Genomic DNA, 19,369 nt, shown 5'->3' with positions numbered 1-19,369 from the left:
TGGAGCGTGTGTTCCAAAGTTCTAGTTCAAAATAAAAATCTGCTCCACGTCCCTTTTTGACCTGACACACACTCATGCACGCGCACACACTGACACACTTTAGCCCTGTCGGCAGTGATATGAGAGCCAGTTGGTGTTTTTGCAGCACTTAGCGGGCCCGTATTCCCTTACCACAACAACATCCAATCACCTGCCAGCTCGTGACCTCTGAACCCTGTCACATAGTCAAAAAGGGGAGTCGGCGGTCTTCAAGGGGGACTGTAGGGGGGAGTATGTCGCATACCATTGAGGGGGGGGGTCTAGGGTCTTAACTTGTAAATAAAGAAATCGTTCACACTAATAACCGTCTCAGATTTTTTTATTTTTTTTTATCCCTCCCTGGCAACAGCTGTAAAACAATAACGCCAAATTCAATCCAGCTAATCTACGGGAAGACGCTTCACTAACGCAGGCACCTACTTTGAAATTGGCATTTTTATTTTAATAGCCGACAAGTCAAGGGTGCAAATATTCACGCGAGCTCAGAAACAAACTGGTTTGTTTACATGGGTGGTTAAGGATTACATTAGTCGGTGAGAACATTAAACAGCATCAGATGATAGCTTGAGCGTCTGTGCATGTGCTAAATAATCATGACTCAGCACTTTGGAGGGATCACAAGCACTAAGTGAAGCAAATTAAATAAGTGTGTGTGTGTGTGTGTCCTCTCTGGTGTCTTCAGAATAAATAGTGCATGTCAGCAGGCTACAGAAGCCGTTAAGGGTATTAATAGATTAGTTTCTGATTTGTTTTTAGGGCTGTGCTATTTACTAACATTTACTTTGTGAAGATTGTCAACACACAAACAATTCTCTGCAGGGACACAGATAGGATTTTGAAAGTGTAGCTACGATTCAGTAAGATATTTTATCACCCCGGGCCACCCCACGAGAAAATTTCTAGCTCTGGCCCTGCGTCGAGTCTTTCTCTTCGTCACGCCAAAGTGGATAAGCACTGACAGATTATGTCAAGTGAAAACGATGGACAGGGCGAGTCGGGCTTCAAAAAAATAGAATATATAAATTATAAAATGAATCAAAATTCAATTAATTATATGTATTATTTATGGAATTCTTTGTGCATAAATAACAATAAATTTAAAATTAATACTGGTGTCATTATTTCCTGCCCCCAAAGAATATACAGATTTATTTTGACATTTTTTATTGTCATATAAACAAATTTAATATCACAACATTAAATAGAAATATTGTGTGGGGAATATTACACAAATTTAATATACAGTATATTACTAAAAAGGGAAGTGAAATCAAGTCAATGTCTTATTGTGGCTACTGGTTTGTTTCGCGTGCATAGAACCCACACCAAAGCGGACAAAGAGCGAGCAGGTGTTATTTATACGCTAGCTGGTATGCACGTTTGTCAATCCGCGTACTCTTGTCAGCGTGCCAAGCCAGAACAAGTCAGGTGAGCTGAAGGAAAAATTTATGAACGAGCTGCTTGTAACAACCAGTTTGCTACTGTCAATATTACAGCAATTACCCGCAGGCTGCGTGCTAAAATAGAAGTTCGGCGTGACGCCAGTGGCAGTGGAAAACGAAGCAAGGCCACGTACGGTTCGGGCGTTTGTGGAACTTGGGCCGAAACGAGACCGACGGCCTTTTGTTTTCGGTTAAGACGTCGAACGATAGCGGCTAGATTGAAGCCGCTTTGATAATTGCAAACTGGTTTAGAGGAGAAAACCAGTGCTCAATATGGTCCACAGCAGATGGCATTGATTTCATTTCTTGATAGGATGCTCGAATCAAGATGTTCATTTCTGGCTCTAGGCAGTCCCATGTTTTTTTTCTCCAGAGTTAAATTTGGATTTATTAACAATTTAACGATGGTCTCAATTTACTTCACATCATTTATTTGAACTTTCCATCTAATAACACTGAACGAGACAGAGACTTGGACTAAGCGGACCCTCTGTAAGAAAGCGGTCTTAATTTTAATTAAAACCCGAGGGAGGTTATTGTGTCACCCTGACGTCCGCTGGACTTGAAACAAAGCAGAGCACTCGACATGTTGTAATACGTCTTGGGGGGGGGGCTACACGAGGGACCGGGAATTGAAGGTCAGTGAACAAAAATGGCCGTGGAGTCAACTCTACAAGAAGAACACAAACTAGCTTATTGCCACCTGCAGTAGAAACCAATTCCCCAAAGTCCATGTCAGCGGCCTGATCTCAACCCAATAGAGTACATTTGCCGTTTTTCAAATATCCATTGCAGTGCTGCATGTGTGAACCATCAGAGGAAACAGCTGCGTGGCGACGGCAAGCGTCGGAAGAGGCGGGACCGGCGAGATAACCCGGGACCTCTCAGACAGGAAGCTTAGCGAGGAGCCTCAGGAAGTGGAGCTCCGGGCCCCGAAGTGCAAAAGCATACGTATAAAAATAAACAGTGCTCAGGTGCACGAACACAATGACATGGCAGCCTTTTTTTTTTTTATGAGCCTGACAGTCGCATGATAGCGTGCGGCGTGTTCAGACGGCATCCATCAATCAGTCAACGTTGGCTCTGGATTGCAAAACGCCGGAGTGAATCTCTATAAAAACCTAACCCGAGGCTGGAGGAGGAGAACCTGGAAGCGTGCCTCCTTTTAGCTACAGAAAAGGAAGCAGCCTGACTGCTTTTATATGCCTTCCTACTCGGCTTAAATAAAAATTCATTCACACAGCAAGTCAGTGAGCAAGAGGTGACCTAGCTACCTTCTTAGCGCCTTATCAACAATCTACCACAACTTTATTCTTTGTCCATTTTCAGTCCTCTGCTGTCGGGCATAGCTCAAATGTCAACAAGCATGTGTCTCAAATGTGGCACCCCAACACCAAATTTCGCTGCGACGCTCTATTGTCAAAACAAGTTAGCCTCCAGGCTAGCGACGCATTCCTATAGCCCTCTGAGTCGAGTCCGTAAATTGCGATTGAGGGATGCGTACATGTCCTGTCAACGCCAGATTGTTGTCACTACAAATCAACCAGAAATAAGCAGCTTGCGCACACTTGAAAAAGCAAAAAACCACGACCGTGTCATCTCTTAGCTTATCTGGTCACGCTAAGCTACATGCGATGTCAAACTATGTAGTAACAAACCAAGGTTACTAAAAAAAACAGAAAAATATTGGAAAAGCACATTTATATTTATTTTGCAATTAAAACACGACTTTTTACTCAATGTCAAACCTCAACGGAGTAAAGCAATGCGACTTTTCCATTTTAGCCCTCCGGTGCGGCAAATTCAAAATGGCCGCCCGTACATAATAAATAACCTTTCACATGCAATACAACCAGCGCAAGGTGGCGGGTGAACGAGGCCCAGCTGTGTTATCGTTGGTGTCTGAGCCCCGGCCGGCCGTCAAAAAGCTGGCAAAGTGACACGCGTATACGCACAATGGTTAATTACTGCCAGTTAGCCCGCTCATTTATGGCTATTAGCTTGAAACGACTTCCTCCGCTGCCTGGTGGGATACGCGTCAAGCTGAAAATGCCCTTTTGAGTTTTCTCGCACAATTTAGCATTTCAAGTCAGCGTCTAAATGGCTGCCATTTATTGGCAACACCTGCAGCATTTGACAGTTGAGGTGTTTATTACTGACGCGGGCGGCCACGCCCCGTAGAATAAAAGCTTCCATTTAAATACGATAAATAATTCACCGCTCCGGGTTGGGTCAGCCAAACAACACTGAGGAGTTGATTATTTTTAAGAACTTATTTGTCACGTTTTAAAAAATACATCTTTTTTAATTATGGCTTTGAGATTAAAATAATCTATATCAGTCCAGCCTTAGTTTTAGAAAATATTTTTCTCCTATTAAAAAAATATTACAAAATAATTGTATTTTACGAAGCTGGAACGACTTAACGGCGTTTCAATTTATTACAACGGTGATCTTTTTAAATGTTTACGACCGTCATGGAATGAATTGAATTCATAGGTCAAGGTACGGTGGTATGTTTAAAGACGCCCCCCCTGTCCCCCCCTTTTCGGGTGGGACTTGATTTAACCATCTTTTCTCCAGCTGCTTGTGAGGCGAGTCGTCAAAGTGTTGCTCAAGGACGCCCCCGTATAGAAGGGCACAATCCGGATCTAATGTGATCTCCAGGGTGGGCCGCCTCATCACATTGTTTGGTCTCGGCCGAGGGTCCCGCTGGGGAGCGCACATCCACTCTGCACGCTTGCGTACAAACATGTCTGGACCTTCGATGGCCCAACTGCCAAAACACACAGAGTCATCTCACGAGCTGCTCTGGGTTTTGTCAAACATGCACGCACACACACACATGCACACGAGGGTTATACAAATACACACACATGGATGCAGGCAGCTAATGCATGTGCACACATGAGACTGTGATAAGAGCTGGAGCCCTTAACCTTAACCAGTGCACTCAATCACTTGCTTTGTGTGTGTGTGCACATGTGTGTGTGCGAGTTTCGACTGAGCTTTTTTTCTTTTCCTCTCCATCAAACCAGTCCAACTGCACAAATATCTACACACACGGGCAGAAAAGTGATTTGTGAAAAGAACTTCTCACGGCCGCAGCGCCCCGAGCAAATACTGATTAATGATTGGTCCAGAGGGCGGAAGAAGCACATTCCGGGTAAACTAGCGAGACTCCGACCTGGACTGGATAGGCTAATTTGAGAACCCTAAACCTGACATTGAAATACGAAACCCTGACTTTGGGAAAAACAACAACTGAAAACCAAAGTTGAAAGCCTAACCGGGCCTTGAGAACATCATTTGAACTCGTGAGCCTGACTTGAAACAACTTTGAAATTTGAAACCTGACTTGTAAACAATATTTGAAACCTCAACACTAAGTGGAAACCGAAAATCCTGACCTTGACTTGAAACGCTAACTTGAAACTTATGTAATTGAACCCTAATTTGAAACCCTGATGTAAAACTTGTTTTTAATTGCCATGTTTGCGCCCCTCCCTCGACTGTTGCTTAATGTCAGGAGAAGGGCGTGGTCTGGAGTTTTGTTGGGTCTCCAAGCAGACATTGTTGTGGAAATTTGACAGATCAACACTGCAAAGTATCTGTGGTCACCTCTTCGGCGAACTCTTATGTGCTCCAGAATGATTTGAAAGCTTATTTTATAGCGCAAGGTGTGCTAAGAAGTAAAGCCTTGGATAAATTGACTTCCAAGTGCAGATAAAAGTGGAAATAAAACAAACAGACACTTCAAGTTCATTCACTAGCAGAGGACAAAGAGCGCTTCTATCCCGAGGAGATGAGAGATGGTGAAGGAGGGAGATGGACAGAGGGAAGGGGGGGAGGTGTAGATAAATGGTGGAGGAGAAGGAGGAGGACCACAAAAAAAAAATCAACTGACAGTGGAACTTTGCCAAACTAGCAGATGCTGGAATGTTGGCGTAAGGTGCCACATGAAGCTGGAAGTATTTGTTAGCGCGTCGCCACGGCAACAGGACAATCCGATCCTTTCTCAGTCCGAGCCAGAACGTGAAGAGCGCACGCGGCTTCGGGATATGACAGGAATGTGCGGACAATTAATAAGGCCTGCGAGGAAAAAGAAACAAACATGTGCCCACGTGCGCACAAACACACACTCACACACACAAACGCACACTCAGCTATGTTAGTGAGTGAGTGAGTGAGTGAGTGAGTGAGTGAGTGAGTGAGTGAGTGAGTGAGTGAGTGAGTGAGTGAGTGAGTGAGTGAGTGAGTGAGTGAGTGAGTCGGTTAGCTAGTTGGTTAGTTGGTTGGTTAGTTGGTTGGTTAGTTGGATGGTTAGTTGGTTGGTTGGTTGGTTGGTTGGTTGGTTGGTTGGTTGGTTGGTTGGTTGGTTGGTTAGTTAGTCGGTTAGTTGGTCAGATAGTTGGTCAGTTACTTGGTCAGTTACTTGGTCAGTTAGTTAGTTGTTCAGTCAGTCAGTCAGTCAGTCAGTCAGTCAGTCAGTCAGTTAGTTAGTTAGTTAGTTAGTTACCAATAACGATTTGAAACCCAACCCAGACTAGAAACCCTACTTTGAAACCCTAACTTGAACTACTTTTGTCTGGAAGTGTGTACCCGGTCAAAGACAAAGTCAAGAGACGCTGACTAATTACTAGTACCATCCAGACACATCGCGGCCTTTTGCCCCGTGGTAAATTAAAAAAAAAAAACTGACTGATTTACGGTCACCTTCACCCGCTTTCACTGCACCCGTCAATGTGACCGTGACAAGGACGCCTCGGAGACAGACGACACGTTTGAATTGCAAAATCTTGGAGTGCAAACAACAGCGAAGGATGTCTGACACACTTCCTCTTGCTCACCCGGCGGAAAAAAATAAATGTGTGATTGCTCACCGTGCTTTGTCGCAACCTTTCCGACTTTGTGTTCATTGTTGTCCCGGGCAGACCATCTGCATGCAACGCCCCCCCCCCCCCACCAACCACTCACTGTATCGATCTGAGATCGGCTTTCATGGCCTTCTCAGAGGGGGTAGGGCGCTGAGGACCACGATGTGCCCATACAAGTGTAAGTAAGAAAGCAAGACTTGCTTGTCTAATGTTTCATAGGCCACCATCCTATTTGTAACCCTCATAAATCCAATAAGGGCTGATCTTAAAGTGGCACTGTCATAAATTGAGCCTCAAAAAAAAAAAAAGATTCCAAATCCTTTAGATCCACTGGTTCACCATTCTTTTTTTAACCCTTGAGGTTTGTATCTCAAATCATTGCCCCCCATTCAAATGAATGGAAATGCTATGAATTGATCCCAACTTCCCCCCAAAAAATAACATCAGGCAAAAACCAGATTGTGTAATTACGCTACATCCTGTAGTTTCTCTCCTTGAGTCCATTTGAGACTTTTGAACAACCTCCAACTCTTCCTAGCTTCATTGTACGCTCCTCACCCTCCTTCTCCAGCCTGGCTTTGACTTCTTGATTGCCTCTGAAAGGCCATGTTGGAATAACCAGCAAGTCCAAACACATGCTGACAAGCTGCCAGCCACACTTTTTTGCACACACAAAACAACACAAACTTACACGTATGCCGCCCCCCCAACAAAGTGTGCTAAAACAAAAACACACATTGCATGAGCGAGGTTGGGTGAGGGGGGGTCCCTTTCGCTTTGCAGAGGTAAATGGAGTGGAACAGGTTAGCATTGCTGCCATACACTGTCCCACCTGTACAAACAGCGCTTGCTTTCACACACTTACACACACACACCGAGAAAAAAGCTCTCCATCTGGAGCGAGGCACCGCCGGGTTTTAATAGCTATCGATCATTCTCCCCGGTGACACACTCACACTCGCCGCCCTGTTACTACCAGCTGAGGACTCACATGCACAACTACACACACACACGCGTGTTCATATGTGCGGCTCACTGCCTTTGTTTTTTTATTTCATTTACATAATCAGGCCCAGATGCACTCTGCTGGATTAAATGACACTGGGACAACAAGTATATTAAAAACATCTTATTCCCTCGACGGGAAAAGCTGTCTTGTGTTACCTGTCGTCATGACGAAGAGGAATGCACCAATGACACTTTTTTTTTTTTTTTTTTTTTAATAATTGGATAGTTATTTTAAAGCTAAAAACAGAGGGAGGGGGGTGTTAAGCAGAACCCAATGATGTCACGACCTGAGTGAGTTATAGCGCGCTGAAAGGCTCGGCAGCCAATCGATATTCCGACGCGATTCTGGCCAGTAAATCCTCGATTTTGATTAGTCTGGGTAGTTAGCGACAATTAATCGCCAACACCAATAAAGTGTTTCGAGCTTTGACGTTTTATGGGACTAATTAATTAAGAAGAAGGAAGGGACCTCGATGAGCACCGGGAGCTTGTTGCTCTCTCACGGTGAAGGACGGAACAATAAGACATTGCTCTTCCTCGTGTGTGTGTGTCTGTGTGTGTGTAGTGCATTTTATAATCAAACACAATGATTCCCGACTTTGGGCCATCACAGTAAATCTAGGAGGCAACCAGGGACATTTGTCATGTAGCCCTGGCTCAGCTTTGTCATTATAAAATGGCTGCAAGCATCTTTTTATGACGTGTGTGTGTGTGTGTGTGTGTGTGTGTGTGTGTGTGTGTGTGTGTGTGTGTGTGTGTGTGTGTGTGTGTGTGTGTGTGTGTGTGTGTGTGTGTGTGTGTGTGTGTGTATTTTAAAATTCAAGGAAAGTCTGTAGGGCAGACAATGTGATGCAGGATAGGGAACAAAGAGGACAAACTGTGAGGTCGAAGTCAGGGTTTCAAAAATCGGGGTTAGGGTTTTGATATAGAGTTTCGAGTTCATTAGGTTTTAAATTCAGAGGTTTCAAGCATTTGGGTTGCAAGTTTTTAAAATCTTATAAGTTGGGTTTCAAAGTAGGGCATTAAAGTCAGGGTTAGGGTTTTAAAATATGGTTTCAAGTCAAGTAAACTCTTAATACTGAAGAGTTTCACTGACTTTTCTGGGGGTTTTTTTTCTTTTTAATTTCCAAGATGAAACTCCCACACTTATAACCGCCCCCCCAACACCTCGCCACCCCCGTTTTCCAAGCGCGGTGTTCCTGCTCAGCTGCATCCTGACCCGAGTGGACTCGCTCTGCAGCTTTTCCTCCCATCGTGCCTCTCTCGCTCAACTCACTTTTTCATCCTGACCCTCCCTCCCTCCCTCGCTCGCCCCTTCCCTGCACTCTCCTTGCCTCCCTCCATCCTCATGATGACTTTCCCCTCTGTATTGTCCTTCGCGCACCCCCCCCCTCCCCTCCCACACACACTTTGTCTTTCACTTATCTCTCCCCTGCCTTTTTTTTCTCCCTCGTTCCTCTCCCTCTCATCTTACTCCTATCAGTGGCTGTCAGGGCGGCCGGATTTCCCCCGTGATGGAAACAGGCTGTGGGCCGGCTCGTATTGTTTTTAAAAAAGTTCTCGCCGCCGAAATCTCAGATGCTGGTTGCTTTCTCTCACCGTGTGTGCGTATGTGTGTGTGTCGCCATGGTGACAGGATGAACCGGTGAACTATAGAAAGGAGCAATATGTCCTTAAAATAAAATCTCAATAGCAGAAGTTGTTTAACATCTCTTTAAAGCATTTGCACTTTCAAATGTGGTTAACCTATTTTTGCACTTACTATATATATAACAGGCTCCCCGAAAAGAAAAAAAGTAGTGTCGGAGTCCCCCGAGCTAATTTTACCCATGCACGTCCATGCCGTAAAAAAATATATTTGGCATAGTACCATGTGGTAACTGTAACTTTAAACATGGCGGCCATTCGGAGGGATGAAACGCATAGTGAAGCGTTAAAGACCTCGCGGCATTAAACGCTGCTTGACTTCATTGCAATGTGAATCGGGGAACAAAAAAGAGGAAGGTAGTTCAAATGAGATCATATAAGAAGTCTGAAATGACATCATAGCTCGCTTGCTTGTCGCGTATGTGGGCCACCGCACGACGACATCATTCCCTCATAAGCATTTCATATGAAAAAAAAAATAAGTCATGAATAGATGAATGAGGAGAAGTAGGGATTAATATTTAAGAATATGCCACTAGAACAAAGAGAAGAAAAAGTCTTGACCTCAATTTCAGAGGTAAGTCACATTGTCAACTCAAATATTGAAGCTTAGTTGAGGCTTAGCTAAGTTGAGGCTTAGCTAAATTGAGATGTTAGCATAGCTTACCTGTCTGCGAGGTTTAAGGTGACGGATGAAGTTACAGTCTCCTATTTGAGTTGCACACCAAGCACGTTCCCATTTTCTTTTTTTCTGATTTCAGCAAACAGAGAAAGACAAAAAGAAATGTAGATGATCAAATGTAAACGGGCAAGTAAAGTCTCATGGTGCTAATTCAGTCAAGCTGTTTCAAATGTTTAGCCTAGCAAGTCTTGAAATTAGCACCTTAAATACGACTAAAGTCAAGTCATGTAATATTTCCCTGACAAGACGATGAAACAAAACCAACCCATTAGATCAGACTATACCCGACTTTATTGATTGCCACACTGTGACATTGTACAGCAGCGTGTAAAGACCACCATTAAAAAGAAAAAAAAATCAGACGGCGGTGCTGTTTTTTTTTTTTTTTTACGACCCGGTTCATCCTCCTTTCGGTGCCTCCCTGAGCCAGCCAGCGCCAGGGGACTGATTTACTCATCAAGCAAGGTGGTGGGGGAGGACATATTTAGATACGACGTGCTGAAGATAGTGACCGGTAAGATGACCCAGACAGATGGAGTGGACGAGTTAACCTTCCGCCATTAAACCAGCGCTGATTTCTGACAAAGGGCCAGGGGGACAATGGACTGCACTATACTAATTACACACTCTGACACGGATAATAGAAAATGTACTTGCACTTTACGGGCAGGGGCATATATCTGGGACTCTATTACTCCTAAACTAAAATGTACGTGGCTCCATGGACTCGACCAGGGCGGAGACTCTTTTCACTACCAGGAGTGATAATAAATCTGTGAAAGAAATGGAATTTAAAAATCCAATAAATGTTTATTATTTCTATGTTATGGGCATTGCCCCAGTCTGTTCCTTCGGTTTCAAGATATAGACAAAGAAAGTGTTTTATTATTTTTTTCATATTTTGGTTCTTTCTTTTTTGTCTGGTAATTGTGAAAAATGAACGGCGGTTTACAGTACTTTGCAATACCACTTGTCGTTTGGTTGCTTTTATTATTATTAGTTGTTATTATTATTATTATTATTATTATTATTATTATTATTGGCCACCAGTCAATCGCAGGACGCATATTATAAATATGGCATATTAAAAGTGCGCAAAACCAAAAAACGCGAGCATGTTGTTCTTGTTTGTTAGTTTTAAACCAAGGAAGCATAGTTTGGGGAAAACATAATTGAAAGAGTGACGAATATTTAAAGTAGACACGAGAGGACAAACCCACGTCCGCACTGAACGCAGGCTGTCCCGCCACTGACAGTCGAAAGCGGGTAACTAGATATTCAAAAACAATACGTCATCCCACAATGCACCGCGCAGGCGCTCTTCCATGCTATTACCTCATCCCACAATGCACCGCGAGACTCAGAATCTTCTGGGGCGGGTGCGGTGTGGGTTGTCAAGGTAACGCAGGGCGTTCCTTCCCTGAGACACGCCTTCCAGCCAATGGGAGAGCCCTATCGTGACATCATGGCTATTTTCGGAGAGGCAGCGGCGGCATAAGGATTGCCTCCACGCTGGAAGAAGACAGAATATATACACGACCGCGCAAGGGGCAACTACCAGCGCACCGAGAAGCTGAGAAAAGTTGGACAAACATTCCTAACGGATTCTTCATTAAAATATCTGAATATACTTCTTAGAAGTTGACTGAAACAACAATACTGTGATTAGTCAGTGTTGATTCGTGTGTGCGTCCTGAGAAACAGATCGCTGGGACTTTTTCTTTCTTTTTTTTGGACGTCAGCTGGTTACCAGGAAGTCGTTTATTTGTATTTTTCGGTTTCACTTCTATGTATACGAAGATGGAAACTACTTTCTACGACGACGGTGCTGGCTACGGATACAACGGCTCCAAGGCGCTCAAGCACAACATGACGCTGAACCTGTCCGACCCCGTCGGTAGCCTGAAGCCTCACCTACGGGCCAGAGCCGGCGATCTGCTCACTTCCCCGGACGTGGGCTTGTTGAAGCTGGCCTCCCCGGAGCTGGAGCGGCTCATCATTCAGTCGAGCAACGGGCTGATCACCACCACGCCGACCCCGACGCAGTTCTTGTGCCCCAAGAACGTCACCGACGAGCAGGAAGGCTTCGCCGAGGGTTTCGTGCGCGCCCTGGCCGAGCTCCATCACCAGCACATGCCCGGCGTGAGCGTCCCTTCGGCGGCGCCAGCGGCGTCCGTCGCCGGGGTGGCTGTGTACAGCGGCACCGTGCGCTCTGACTCGCCGGTTTACGAGGATTTAAACACGTTTCAGCCAGCTATCAGCACCGTGTCATCTCCGAGTTACACTTCCTCCGTCCCGAGTTACACCACCACGGCACTGAGCTACACTTCCACGGCCCCAAGCGCGTCCTTCCCGATTTACGCACAGCCATCCTCCTCGACCTCTTCCTCCAGCTCCTCCTCCCATCTCCCGATGCTCACTGCGCTCAAGGAAGAGCCGCAAACTGTGCCTGAGATGCCGGGTGAGACGCCTCCGCTGTCCCCCATTGACATGGAGAACCAGGAGCGCATCAAGGCTGAGCGTAAGCGCCAGCGCAACCGCATCGCCGCCTCCAAATGTCGCAAGAGGAAGTTGGAGCGCATCTCGCGGCTGGAGGATAAAGTGAAGAACCTCAAGTCTCAGAACTCTGAACTAGCGTCCACTGCCAACATACTGCGGGAACAGGTGGCGCAACTCAAGCAAAAGGTGATGAACCACGTCAACAGCGGCTGTCAGCTCATGTTGACGCAGCAACTCCAGACCTTTTGAACCGCCGAGAAGAAGACAAAACTTTTAAGTTGAACCAAAAAAAAAAAATCCTGCACCTAGTTTGGGATGACGCGGCGCCACACCGTCCGGAAGGAACGATGGGCTGTGAAAAAAAAGTACCCCAGTGCCATGAGGTCAGTCCCAGAGAGGGATGATCTGGTCATGCCGGCGACAAAACAGAATTTTTTTTTTTCTGTTTGTGTTGTCAAACTGGACAAGACTTCTTTTTCTTGCTCTTCATGGATCAGTGGAGAATACTTTCAGTATTAGAGCCGACTTGATATGAACCTGCAATGGACTTGTTTTTCTTGCTGCAGCTCATCATCATTATTGGCCCAGCTCCTAAGCATCTGGACACACGTTCTAGGGAGGGGGACACATTGTCTGACTTCTTGAGTTACAACCCAACTTTTTCTTTATTGTAAGAAGTTAGAAAGAATATTCAAGATTAACTTTGTTTAATGAGGTTTCACTCATTGCTATATGTATATAAGATCAACTTGGAGTACTTATGTTTACCATTTGTAATAAGTATCTTTTTTTTATGTTTGAAAGTCATCAATATTTAAGAAGAAAATAAACTGTCTAAAATGAGTTCATGGTCTCTCCCTGTTTTCTTGGTGTGGGTGTGTCATAGCAGAACAATAAGGCATGTTGTAACATGTTGCAAGAGCTGCAATATGCACTGTAGTACCTGCTAGTTAAATTCCATTAGAATAAGTACTGATCTATGGACTAGAGGAGATTTCTCTAAACTGGATTTGACTTCTTTTTCAAATCAGGCTGGGCTACCACGCCTGTAAAATCTAATATTGACAAAAGTGGACTTAGCCCTAGGACTGGAATTCCTGCACTGTTTTGCAAATACAGAAAAAAAACTTCATGTGAAACTGAAGAATTAGTCATCATTTTCAATTTGAAATATAACAGTGAGGATGAGAAACAATTATTAAGACACTAAAAGTTGAGAAAAAAAACACATACCAATTAATTTGACAATAAAGTTATTGGACTTTGTCGACAGATGTCAAATGTTTGGTTAAACATAGTTAACTCATGAAATGAATGTGTCCTATTAGTGTACAATTATTTATGAACAGTGGCTGAATAAGGCATTTAGTTTATCATGTGGTGGAAATCAAAGCGCCACTAGAGGGCGACACAGTCCCAGTAAAACAAGTCCTCTTGGGGTTATCTTCACATTTTCACGTGATTCTACGAAACAGCAATTTATGATGTTACTTTCCATAGATTTAAATGCGCATCTAACATTTTGTTTGTCAATACAAATACACATATTCAATTTTGTTTGTTCCTAGAATAACCACGATTTGTTCCTTTAATCTGGCCCAACATGCATTTACATTATATTTTACAAAGTCCTGTAATATAAGTAATGTGCCAGTTTGCCCACATTTAAGCACCTTATTTTCTAATCCGGCTGCCTAATTATTATCCTGATCCGATTGCCGAAATCTGGGACCAGATGATATCATTCCGGAAAATGGTGTCCTTGCCTTACCATATAAGGAGAGGGCTCGCTCGGATCATCGACGTCACGCTAAAGAGGGCGTGCTTTACGGAAAGTGACTCCACTCGCGTAATCCCGTCTGGATACGGTAAATCCCGAGTTGTATGTCAAAGCGTGTAAATTGAAAAATATCCAAGTCAATTATCTTGTTTTTTCCAAAGTAAAGGAACAACTGTATTTTATTTAACACATTATGTTTTGATTCCATGTCATGATCATGGTTACATTGAATTACACTCAATAATTTCAGAACTATAAATGTTACCCACGCCTTGTTCTATTACATTTATATTCAATGCCGTTGTATTAATACACGAGTCAGACGTATTAATGATATTTTTTTACGGTCGTAAAACAAAATATGATCTTTTCTCACGTTACTACCGCGAGAGCACATCACGTGACGTCCTCATCACGTGACATTGTTTACTTTCGCTTTGTGATTCGATCGAGTTTAGTTTCCCGTCTGTAGCGATTGAAAATGGCTCGAAATGAAGAGAAGCAACAAGGACGTTTAAACAGACTTTGGCTGCAGAAAGAGAGAGAAGGTAACGTAGCTTGTAACGATGTTAAGTTGACATTTAGCCCGTTAGCTTCACCACTGTCTCGTTATTTAGCTGTTCTTATCATTTTGCTATTAAATGCTGCCATTTTCATTACAGAGGGTCGACTAAAAGATGTCCAGGAGCGAAGACCCAAGCTGGTAATAAATCGCAATTTTGATTTTGACTTGATCATTATGTTGATTTTCAAAATATTGATTCCCAGTGTACACTTAATTCGGTTTCCTCTGTGAAAAAATGGATCCCCAGCATCAAGAAAGACATGGAATATTACTTGCAGGTACTTACTTGGTGATATTTTCAAGGTAAGAATGGCTGTCATGTTGCATGTTTCCCCTTTCCAGCAATCCCAACTTGCACATTATCCTGAGAGGAAGATAAAAGAGTTTCAGATGAAGATAGAAGCCTTGGAACGGGAGTACAAAAGTTTTTTGACCAAGCTACGAGTACTTGACCCCACCTGCAAGCACAAACCTTGGACCCCCAGGGCTTATTGTAAAAGGAGAGCAGATGTGGAAGAGTCTACGAGCATTGGTAAGTGCAGGCAGTCCAAAAAAATTAGGGCCCTAATTTTTATCTCATAAATTTATTTTAATAATGTGAACTCTCCAGATTTTTCGAGTGATGATAAAGCGGCTCAGATCATCGATTGTTTCTTAAACGGGCTTTTGGCGCCATCTTGTGGCAGTTGTAGTAATAAAGACAGTTCTTTTTCATTTTATGATCTCCATATTGCCAGATTTGAGCTTTTTAGATAAATATTTTATATAACAAACACAAGAAGACATTTTAAGCTTATTTTCCTTCCATTCGCAGCAAAGAAGGCAAAAGTCTCAACCACAGCGTTCAGCCACTCAGAAAACAGTTTGCCAGTTTCCAAGCCGACCACCGAGGTAGCCTCCGGAGACCAAGACCAGCCCCTGAATTTCGACCGCACGCGTCTGGCGATGGTCACCGCGGCGTTCAGAGGAACGTCGGATCAACAGGACATCTCCCAAACGCAGAACCTAGCGAAGGTGCTTCAGCGTTCTTTGCCTAATTTGGGTAACATGGCGGCCGTGAAAGAGGACGGAGGGGGAACTCCTCAGAGAACAGCTGGGAAGTCCTCCCCTGGTCATGCGCTTGGCCTGGACTGTTACTCTTCTTCTGGGGAGGACTCAGACTCGTAATTTTGTTACCTTGTCACATTTTGGACAATTTGTGGGTTTTTGTTTTTTTTGTGCTTTGTGACCTTGTACAATTCTTGATTTTAAAGATTTCTTAAGAGTTGTGTCCAATTTGCATGATTTCCCATGCGCTGTTTTTTTTTTTATCAGCGTTGGAAAAAAAAGTGTCACACTGACTTTCCGTGTCGTTTTCTTACTAATGCGTGACCACAAGTTCTCTACATTTGCAATGATTCAGTGGCTCCAGTCGAAGCCACTCGACGCGTTCACACGACCACTTTGCGCTCGCAGGGGTTCTGAGCGGCTAACCATAGCCTGAGCGTCGCCGTTATGACAACGCAAAAAGAACTTTCGGTAATTGCGCATCAGAGAAACCGCTATTGGTTTAAGAGTTTGTTTTGTGGATGGAAAGGTCGAATGACTTTGATGTCGTTTGTAAAAACTCAAGTTGCGAGCCACAAAAGTTGAAATGTCCAATGAAAAGAGTGTGTGAGAAAACTGCAGGGGGTCCTAGGAAAGTGTGTGAAGAGCGTTCTCCACAATGACGTGTGTAGGAAGTCTTGATTTTTTTTTTCTTCTAAGTAGGGCTTTGTCAGCATTCTCACATTGCTGCTTGAACGCTTGTCAGCCTTTCAGAATGCATCTTTCTTTTTGTATAGTATAAACTATATATATATATATATATGCATACACACATACATATATATGTATAAAACTTAATTTGTGTATTTGTAATTAGAAATATATTTCCTCTTTCTTTTTGTATAGTATAAAGTATCTATATATATATATATATATATATATATATATATATATATATATATATATATATATATATATATATACATACACACATACATATATATGTATAAAACTTGTGTAATTTGTGTATTTGTAATTAGAAATATATTTCTCACATTTTTAAAATTTAACAAACATTGTAAACCTTGAAGTTTTGATTTTTTTTCGTATTTTAAATCTTATCAAATTTTGTAACATTATTTCGTTTCATATATGACCATTTTTTACAATTGAGGGGAAAAAAAAAAAAAATCACATTTTGGTTATATTTTGTAGTTCACGTCACATAAAAAATTGTTTTGGGGTCACTAAAAAGGTCCAATTTTTCACTTGTTTTTGTTGATTTTGTAGTTTTTTCCCTGATTTCAATTTTGATCATCTTTTCCACTCCACTTCTCGCCTATGAGATTGGACGTAAAGAGGAGGAGGCATCCGATAGAAGTAGGACAGATGACTGTGACTCACGTCCTGAAGCGAAGTCAAACCATCAAGTCTCAAGGCGATAAGTGATACGTTTAAGGGGGAGGACTTTGTGGGTGGTGGTGTTGCCTGCAAATGACACGTCGTCACTTTACCTACGTTTCGCATTCGGAGCGGCGCCATGAACTGTGACCAGAGCCATCCCGTGTTCTTCGTGGATGGAGTTCAGCAGCAGCATCCGGGTCAGCTGCCCAACTGGCACCAGAGGCGTCGAAGGTTGGACGGTAGCATCTCCACGCTCGTGGCGGTGGTCCTGCTGCTCTTTCTCCTGGTCTTTGCAGCGTTGGGCTTTGGCGGCTACCTGATGTACAACATGCAGATGCAGCTGAAGGATGTGAGGAAGGTAAGGCCCAAGATGACTCCAAAAGTTTGTTTCAAGATGAACCCAAAATGCATTTAATTCATAAACTTTTCAATGCACATTAAATATGTCTGTGAAATTTCAACTTTGTGGTTGACTTGTGTGGTCAGTTCTTCAAAAAGACAGGATGTGGTGTCCTTTTAATTCAAAGAACGTGAGCGGAGGTGTCTGAGGTATTCATCACGTTTGTTTCTTTTAGATGTCACGCGAGTTCAAGCAAGAACAAGAGTTGATCAGAGCTGAGAAGCAAATCGGTAAATTGTGACAAAAATCACCAAATTGTTCCCACTTCTGAATTGATGACGTCATGTGGCCCTCCCTTTTAAGGTTTAGATAAAGCTGGAGGGGAACAAAACAAAAATGACGAAAGGACTGCGGCTCACGTCATAGGTAAGAATCTGACGATTTCAGATAAATTGTTAAAAACACACCAAAATCAAACGTGACACTTACAGTTTCTGGGCTATTTGTGACGCAGGGCGAATCGAAAAACACATTTTCCACAAAACGCTTCGTTGGGAGCCACGCGTCGGCGTCGCGTTCACCGGTGGGGGCGTGGCCTACCGGGTGCAGGACGGCGCCTTACAAGTTAACCAGAGTGGACTCTACCACGTGTATTCGCGGGTGGAGCTCATCTTCAAGCATTGCTCGCCCACGTCCTCCTTCGAACACAAGGTGTTTGTAAGGTCACCGACGACCTCGGATAAGACCCTGATGGAGGCCCAACGGATCGGGTTTTGCTCCCGGCGGAGCGAAGCGAAGGAACGCCATTCTTGGACCGCCGATAGTTACCTGGCGTCGGTTCTGAGACTCCACCAAAACGACAGGGTCCTGGTCAACGTGTCCCACCCCCAATATATCAGTCACTCCAATCACGGCAACTTCTTCGGACTCTACAAAATCTAATTGGGAGTGACGTCATCACATTGCTGCCAAAAGAGATCATTAACACTAATATGATGTGTGTAGCATTGTATTTATTCAACACGAGTCCTTAAACACAACTTTTTCAAGATGATAAAAAGCAGGCTTATTTACATATTTTTGTATTTTGTCAACTCAAAATTATTTATAAAGCCAGTATATCTAGTAGTAATTTGAGTCAAGTAAAGAAACGAAAGTGGTTGAACCGCAATGTTCTTGTCCATATAATTTCCCGTTCTATGGTTATCATCACAATTTCGTTCTTGTAATGCAAAGAACCAACGAAACGAACAACACCAGAAAATAATATTTTGTAACGATGACGCAAATGTTTGTTAATCTCTCCACTGGGTTTTTGTGGGTTACATATGTGCATGTTTTTGAGTTTGCATTGCATGCCAGTGAGATGAAGGCGCTTAGAAACAGGAGCTCGGTGTCTGCAAAAGGTCTGGCAGGCACTTCCTTCCTGTGCTAATATTGTCATCGGGGTCTTGAGCCCTGCGGTGACAGCGGCAGCGGCAGTTTTGTTCGCACTGCACCCGCAAAAGTCAGCAATAACTTTGAACTTCAGTTAAGCGAGTTTATCTGTCGGCAGTGTAAATCTGTTTTTATCAAATCACCGCAAATGTTTTTTTCCCATGTTTTAATTGTTTTGTCATTATTTTATGTTCCATTTATTTTTAAAAAGTGATTTCACATGTTGTAAAAAAAAAACAGTTGTATATTTTTGAATATTTAAATAAAGCCTAGATTTTGTAACGGACATTTTACGAAATTATTTCACATGTTGGGAAATTGTCTCATGTTTCAGTTTGTTTTATTTTTTTTACAATTTAACTTCTTACATTCTCAGAGTAGACATGATAGTCACCTGATGGTGAAGTAACAGGAAGGAGTTTTCAGAGCAATAGCGTCACCTATTGGCGTTTCTTCAGAACTACAAAAATGGTTTCACTTGATTTCCCAAAACGATGTTCATCATATTATAAAATTGACTGAACTGTCTCGCCAGATGAGGATAAGCGTTTCAGAAAATGGATGGATTTTATATGAATGTCATTGTACACTTCTGAATTTTTTTAATTTTATTTTAAACTTGT

At 43.1% G+C, this 19,369-nt stretch overlaps 3 protein-coding genes and 1 long non-coding RNA gene across 7 annotated transcripts in view; 3 read left to right on the top strand and 1 right to left on the bottom strand.

The window, feature by feature from the left end:
• The window catches only part of LOC148388706 (uncharacterized), a 37,532-nt gene extending 19,357 nt beyond the window's left edge, over positions 1-18,175 (bottom strand). The window contains exons 1-5 of one of the 4 annotated variants that reach the window (XR_015862295.1): positions 17,799-18,169; positions 17,084-17,285; positions 14,826-14,903; positions 9,681-9,764; positions 1,892-4,257 (exon numbers count right to left, since the gene is read on the bottom strand). This is a non-coding gene — a long non-coding RNA (uncharacterized LOC148388706). Of the gene's footprint in view, positions 1-1,891; positions 4,258-9,680; positions 9,765-14,825; positions 14,904-17,083; positions 17,286-17,798 lie in introns of those variants that run through there. The other 3 variants (XR_015862298.1, XR_015862297.1, XR_015862296.1) reach the window with 3 other exon arrangements.
• Positions 11,168-13,037, top strand: jun (Jun proto-oncogene, AP-1 transcription factor subunit). The gene has a single exon (XM_088395024.1). It carries the CDS (start codon positions 11,484-11,486, stop codon positions 12,441-12,443), a length of 960 nt encoding a protein of 319 aa, XP_088251150.1. The 5' UTR covers positions 11,168-11,483; the 3' UTR covers positions 12,444-13,037.
• On the top strand, positions 14,362-15,879 carry LOC148388707 (uncharacterized). Its single transcript, XM_088395028.1, has 5 exons — positions 14,362-14,522; positions 14,637-14,677; positions 14,743-14,817; positions 14,882-15,071; positions 15,354-15,879. The coding sequence occupies exons 1-5, from the start codon at positions 14,456-14,458 to the stop codon at positions 15,704-15,706; spliced, it is 726 nt and encodes a 241-aa protein (XP_088251154.1). The 5' UTR covers positions 14,362-14,455; the 3' UTR covers positions 15,707-15,879.
• On the top strand, positions 16,955-19,032 carry faslg (Fas ligand (TNF superfamily, member 6)). Its single transcript, XM_088395027.1, has 4 exons — positions 16,955-17,327; positions 17,545-17,599; positions 17,673-17,735; positions 17,824-19,032. The coding sequence occupies exons 1-4, from the start codon at positions 17,106-17,108 to the stop codon at positions 18,249-18,251; spliced, it is 768 nt and encodes a 255-aa protein (XP_088251153.1). The 5' UTR covers positions 16,955-17,105; the 3' UTR covers positions 18,252-19,032.
• Positions 19,033-19,369: the final 337 nt, after the last annotated feature.

This window comes from Syngnathus floridae, chromosome 13, assembly GCF_059516105.1.
Source record: "Syngnathus floridae isolate MCC-2025c chromosome 13, RoL_Sflo_1.0, whole genome shotgun sequence".
Classification (NCBI taxonomy): Eukaryota; Metazoa; Chordata; class Actinopteri; order Syngnathiformes; family Syngnathidae; genus Syngnathus; species Syngnathus floridae.
Note: the sequence above shows the minus strand (reverse complement) of the source record. Positions and strands in the feature narration are given on the sequence as shown.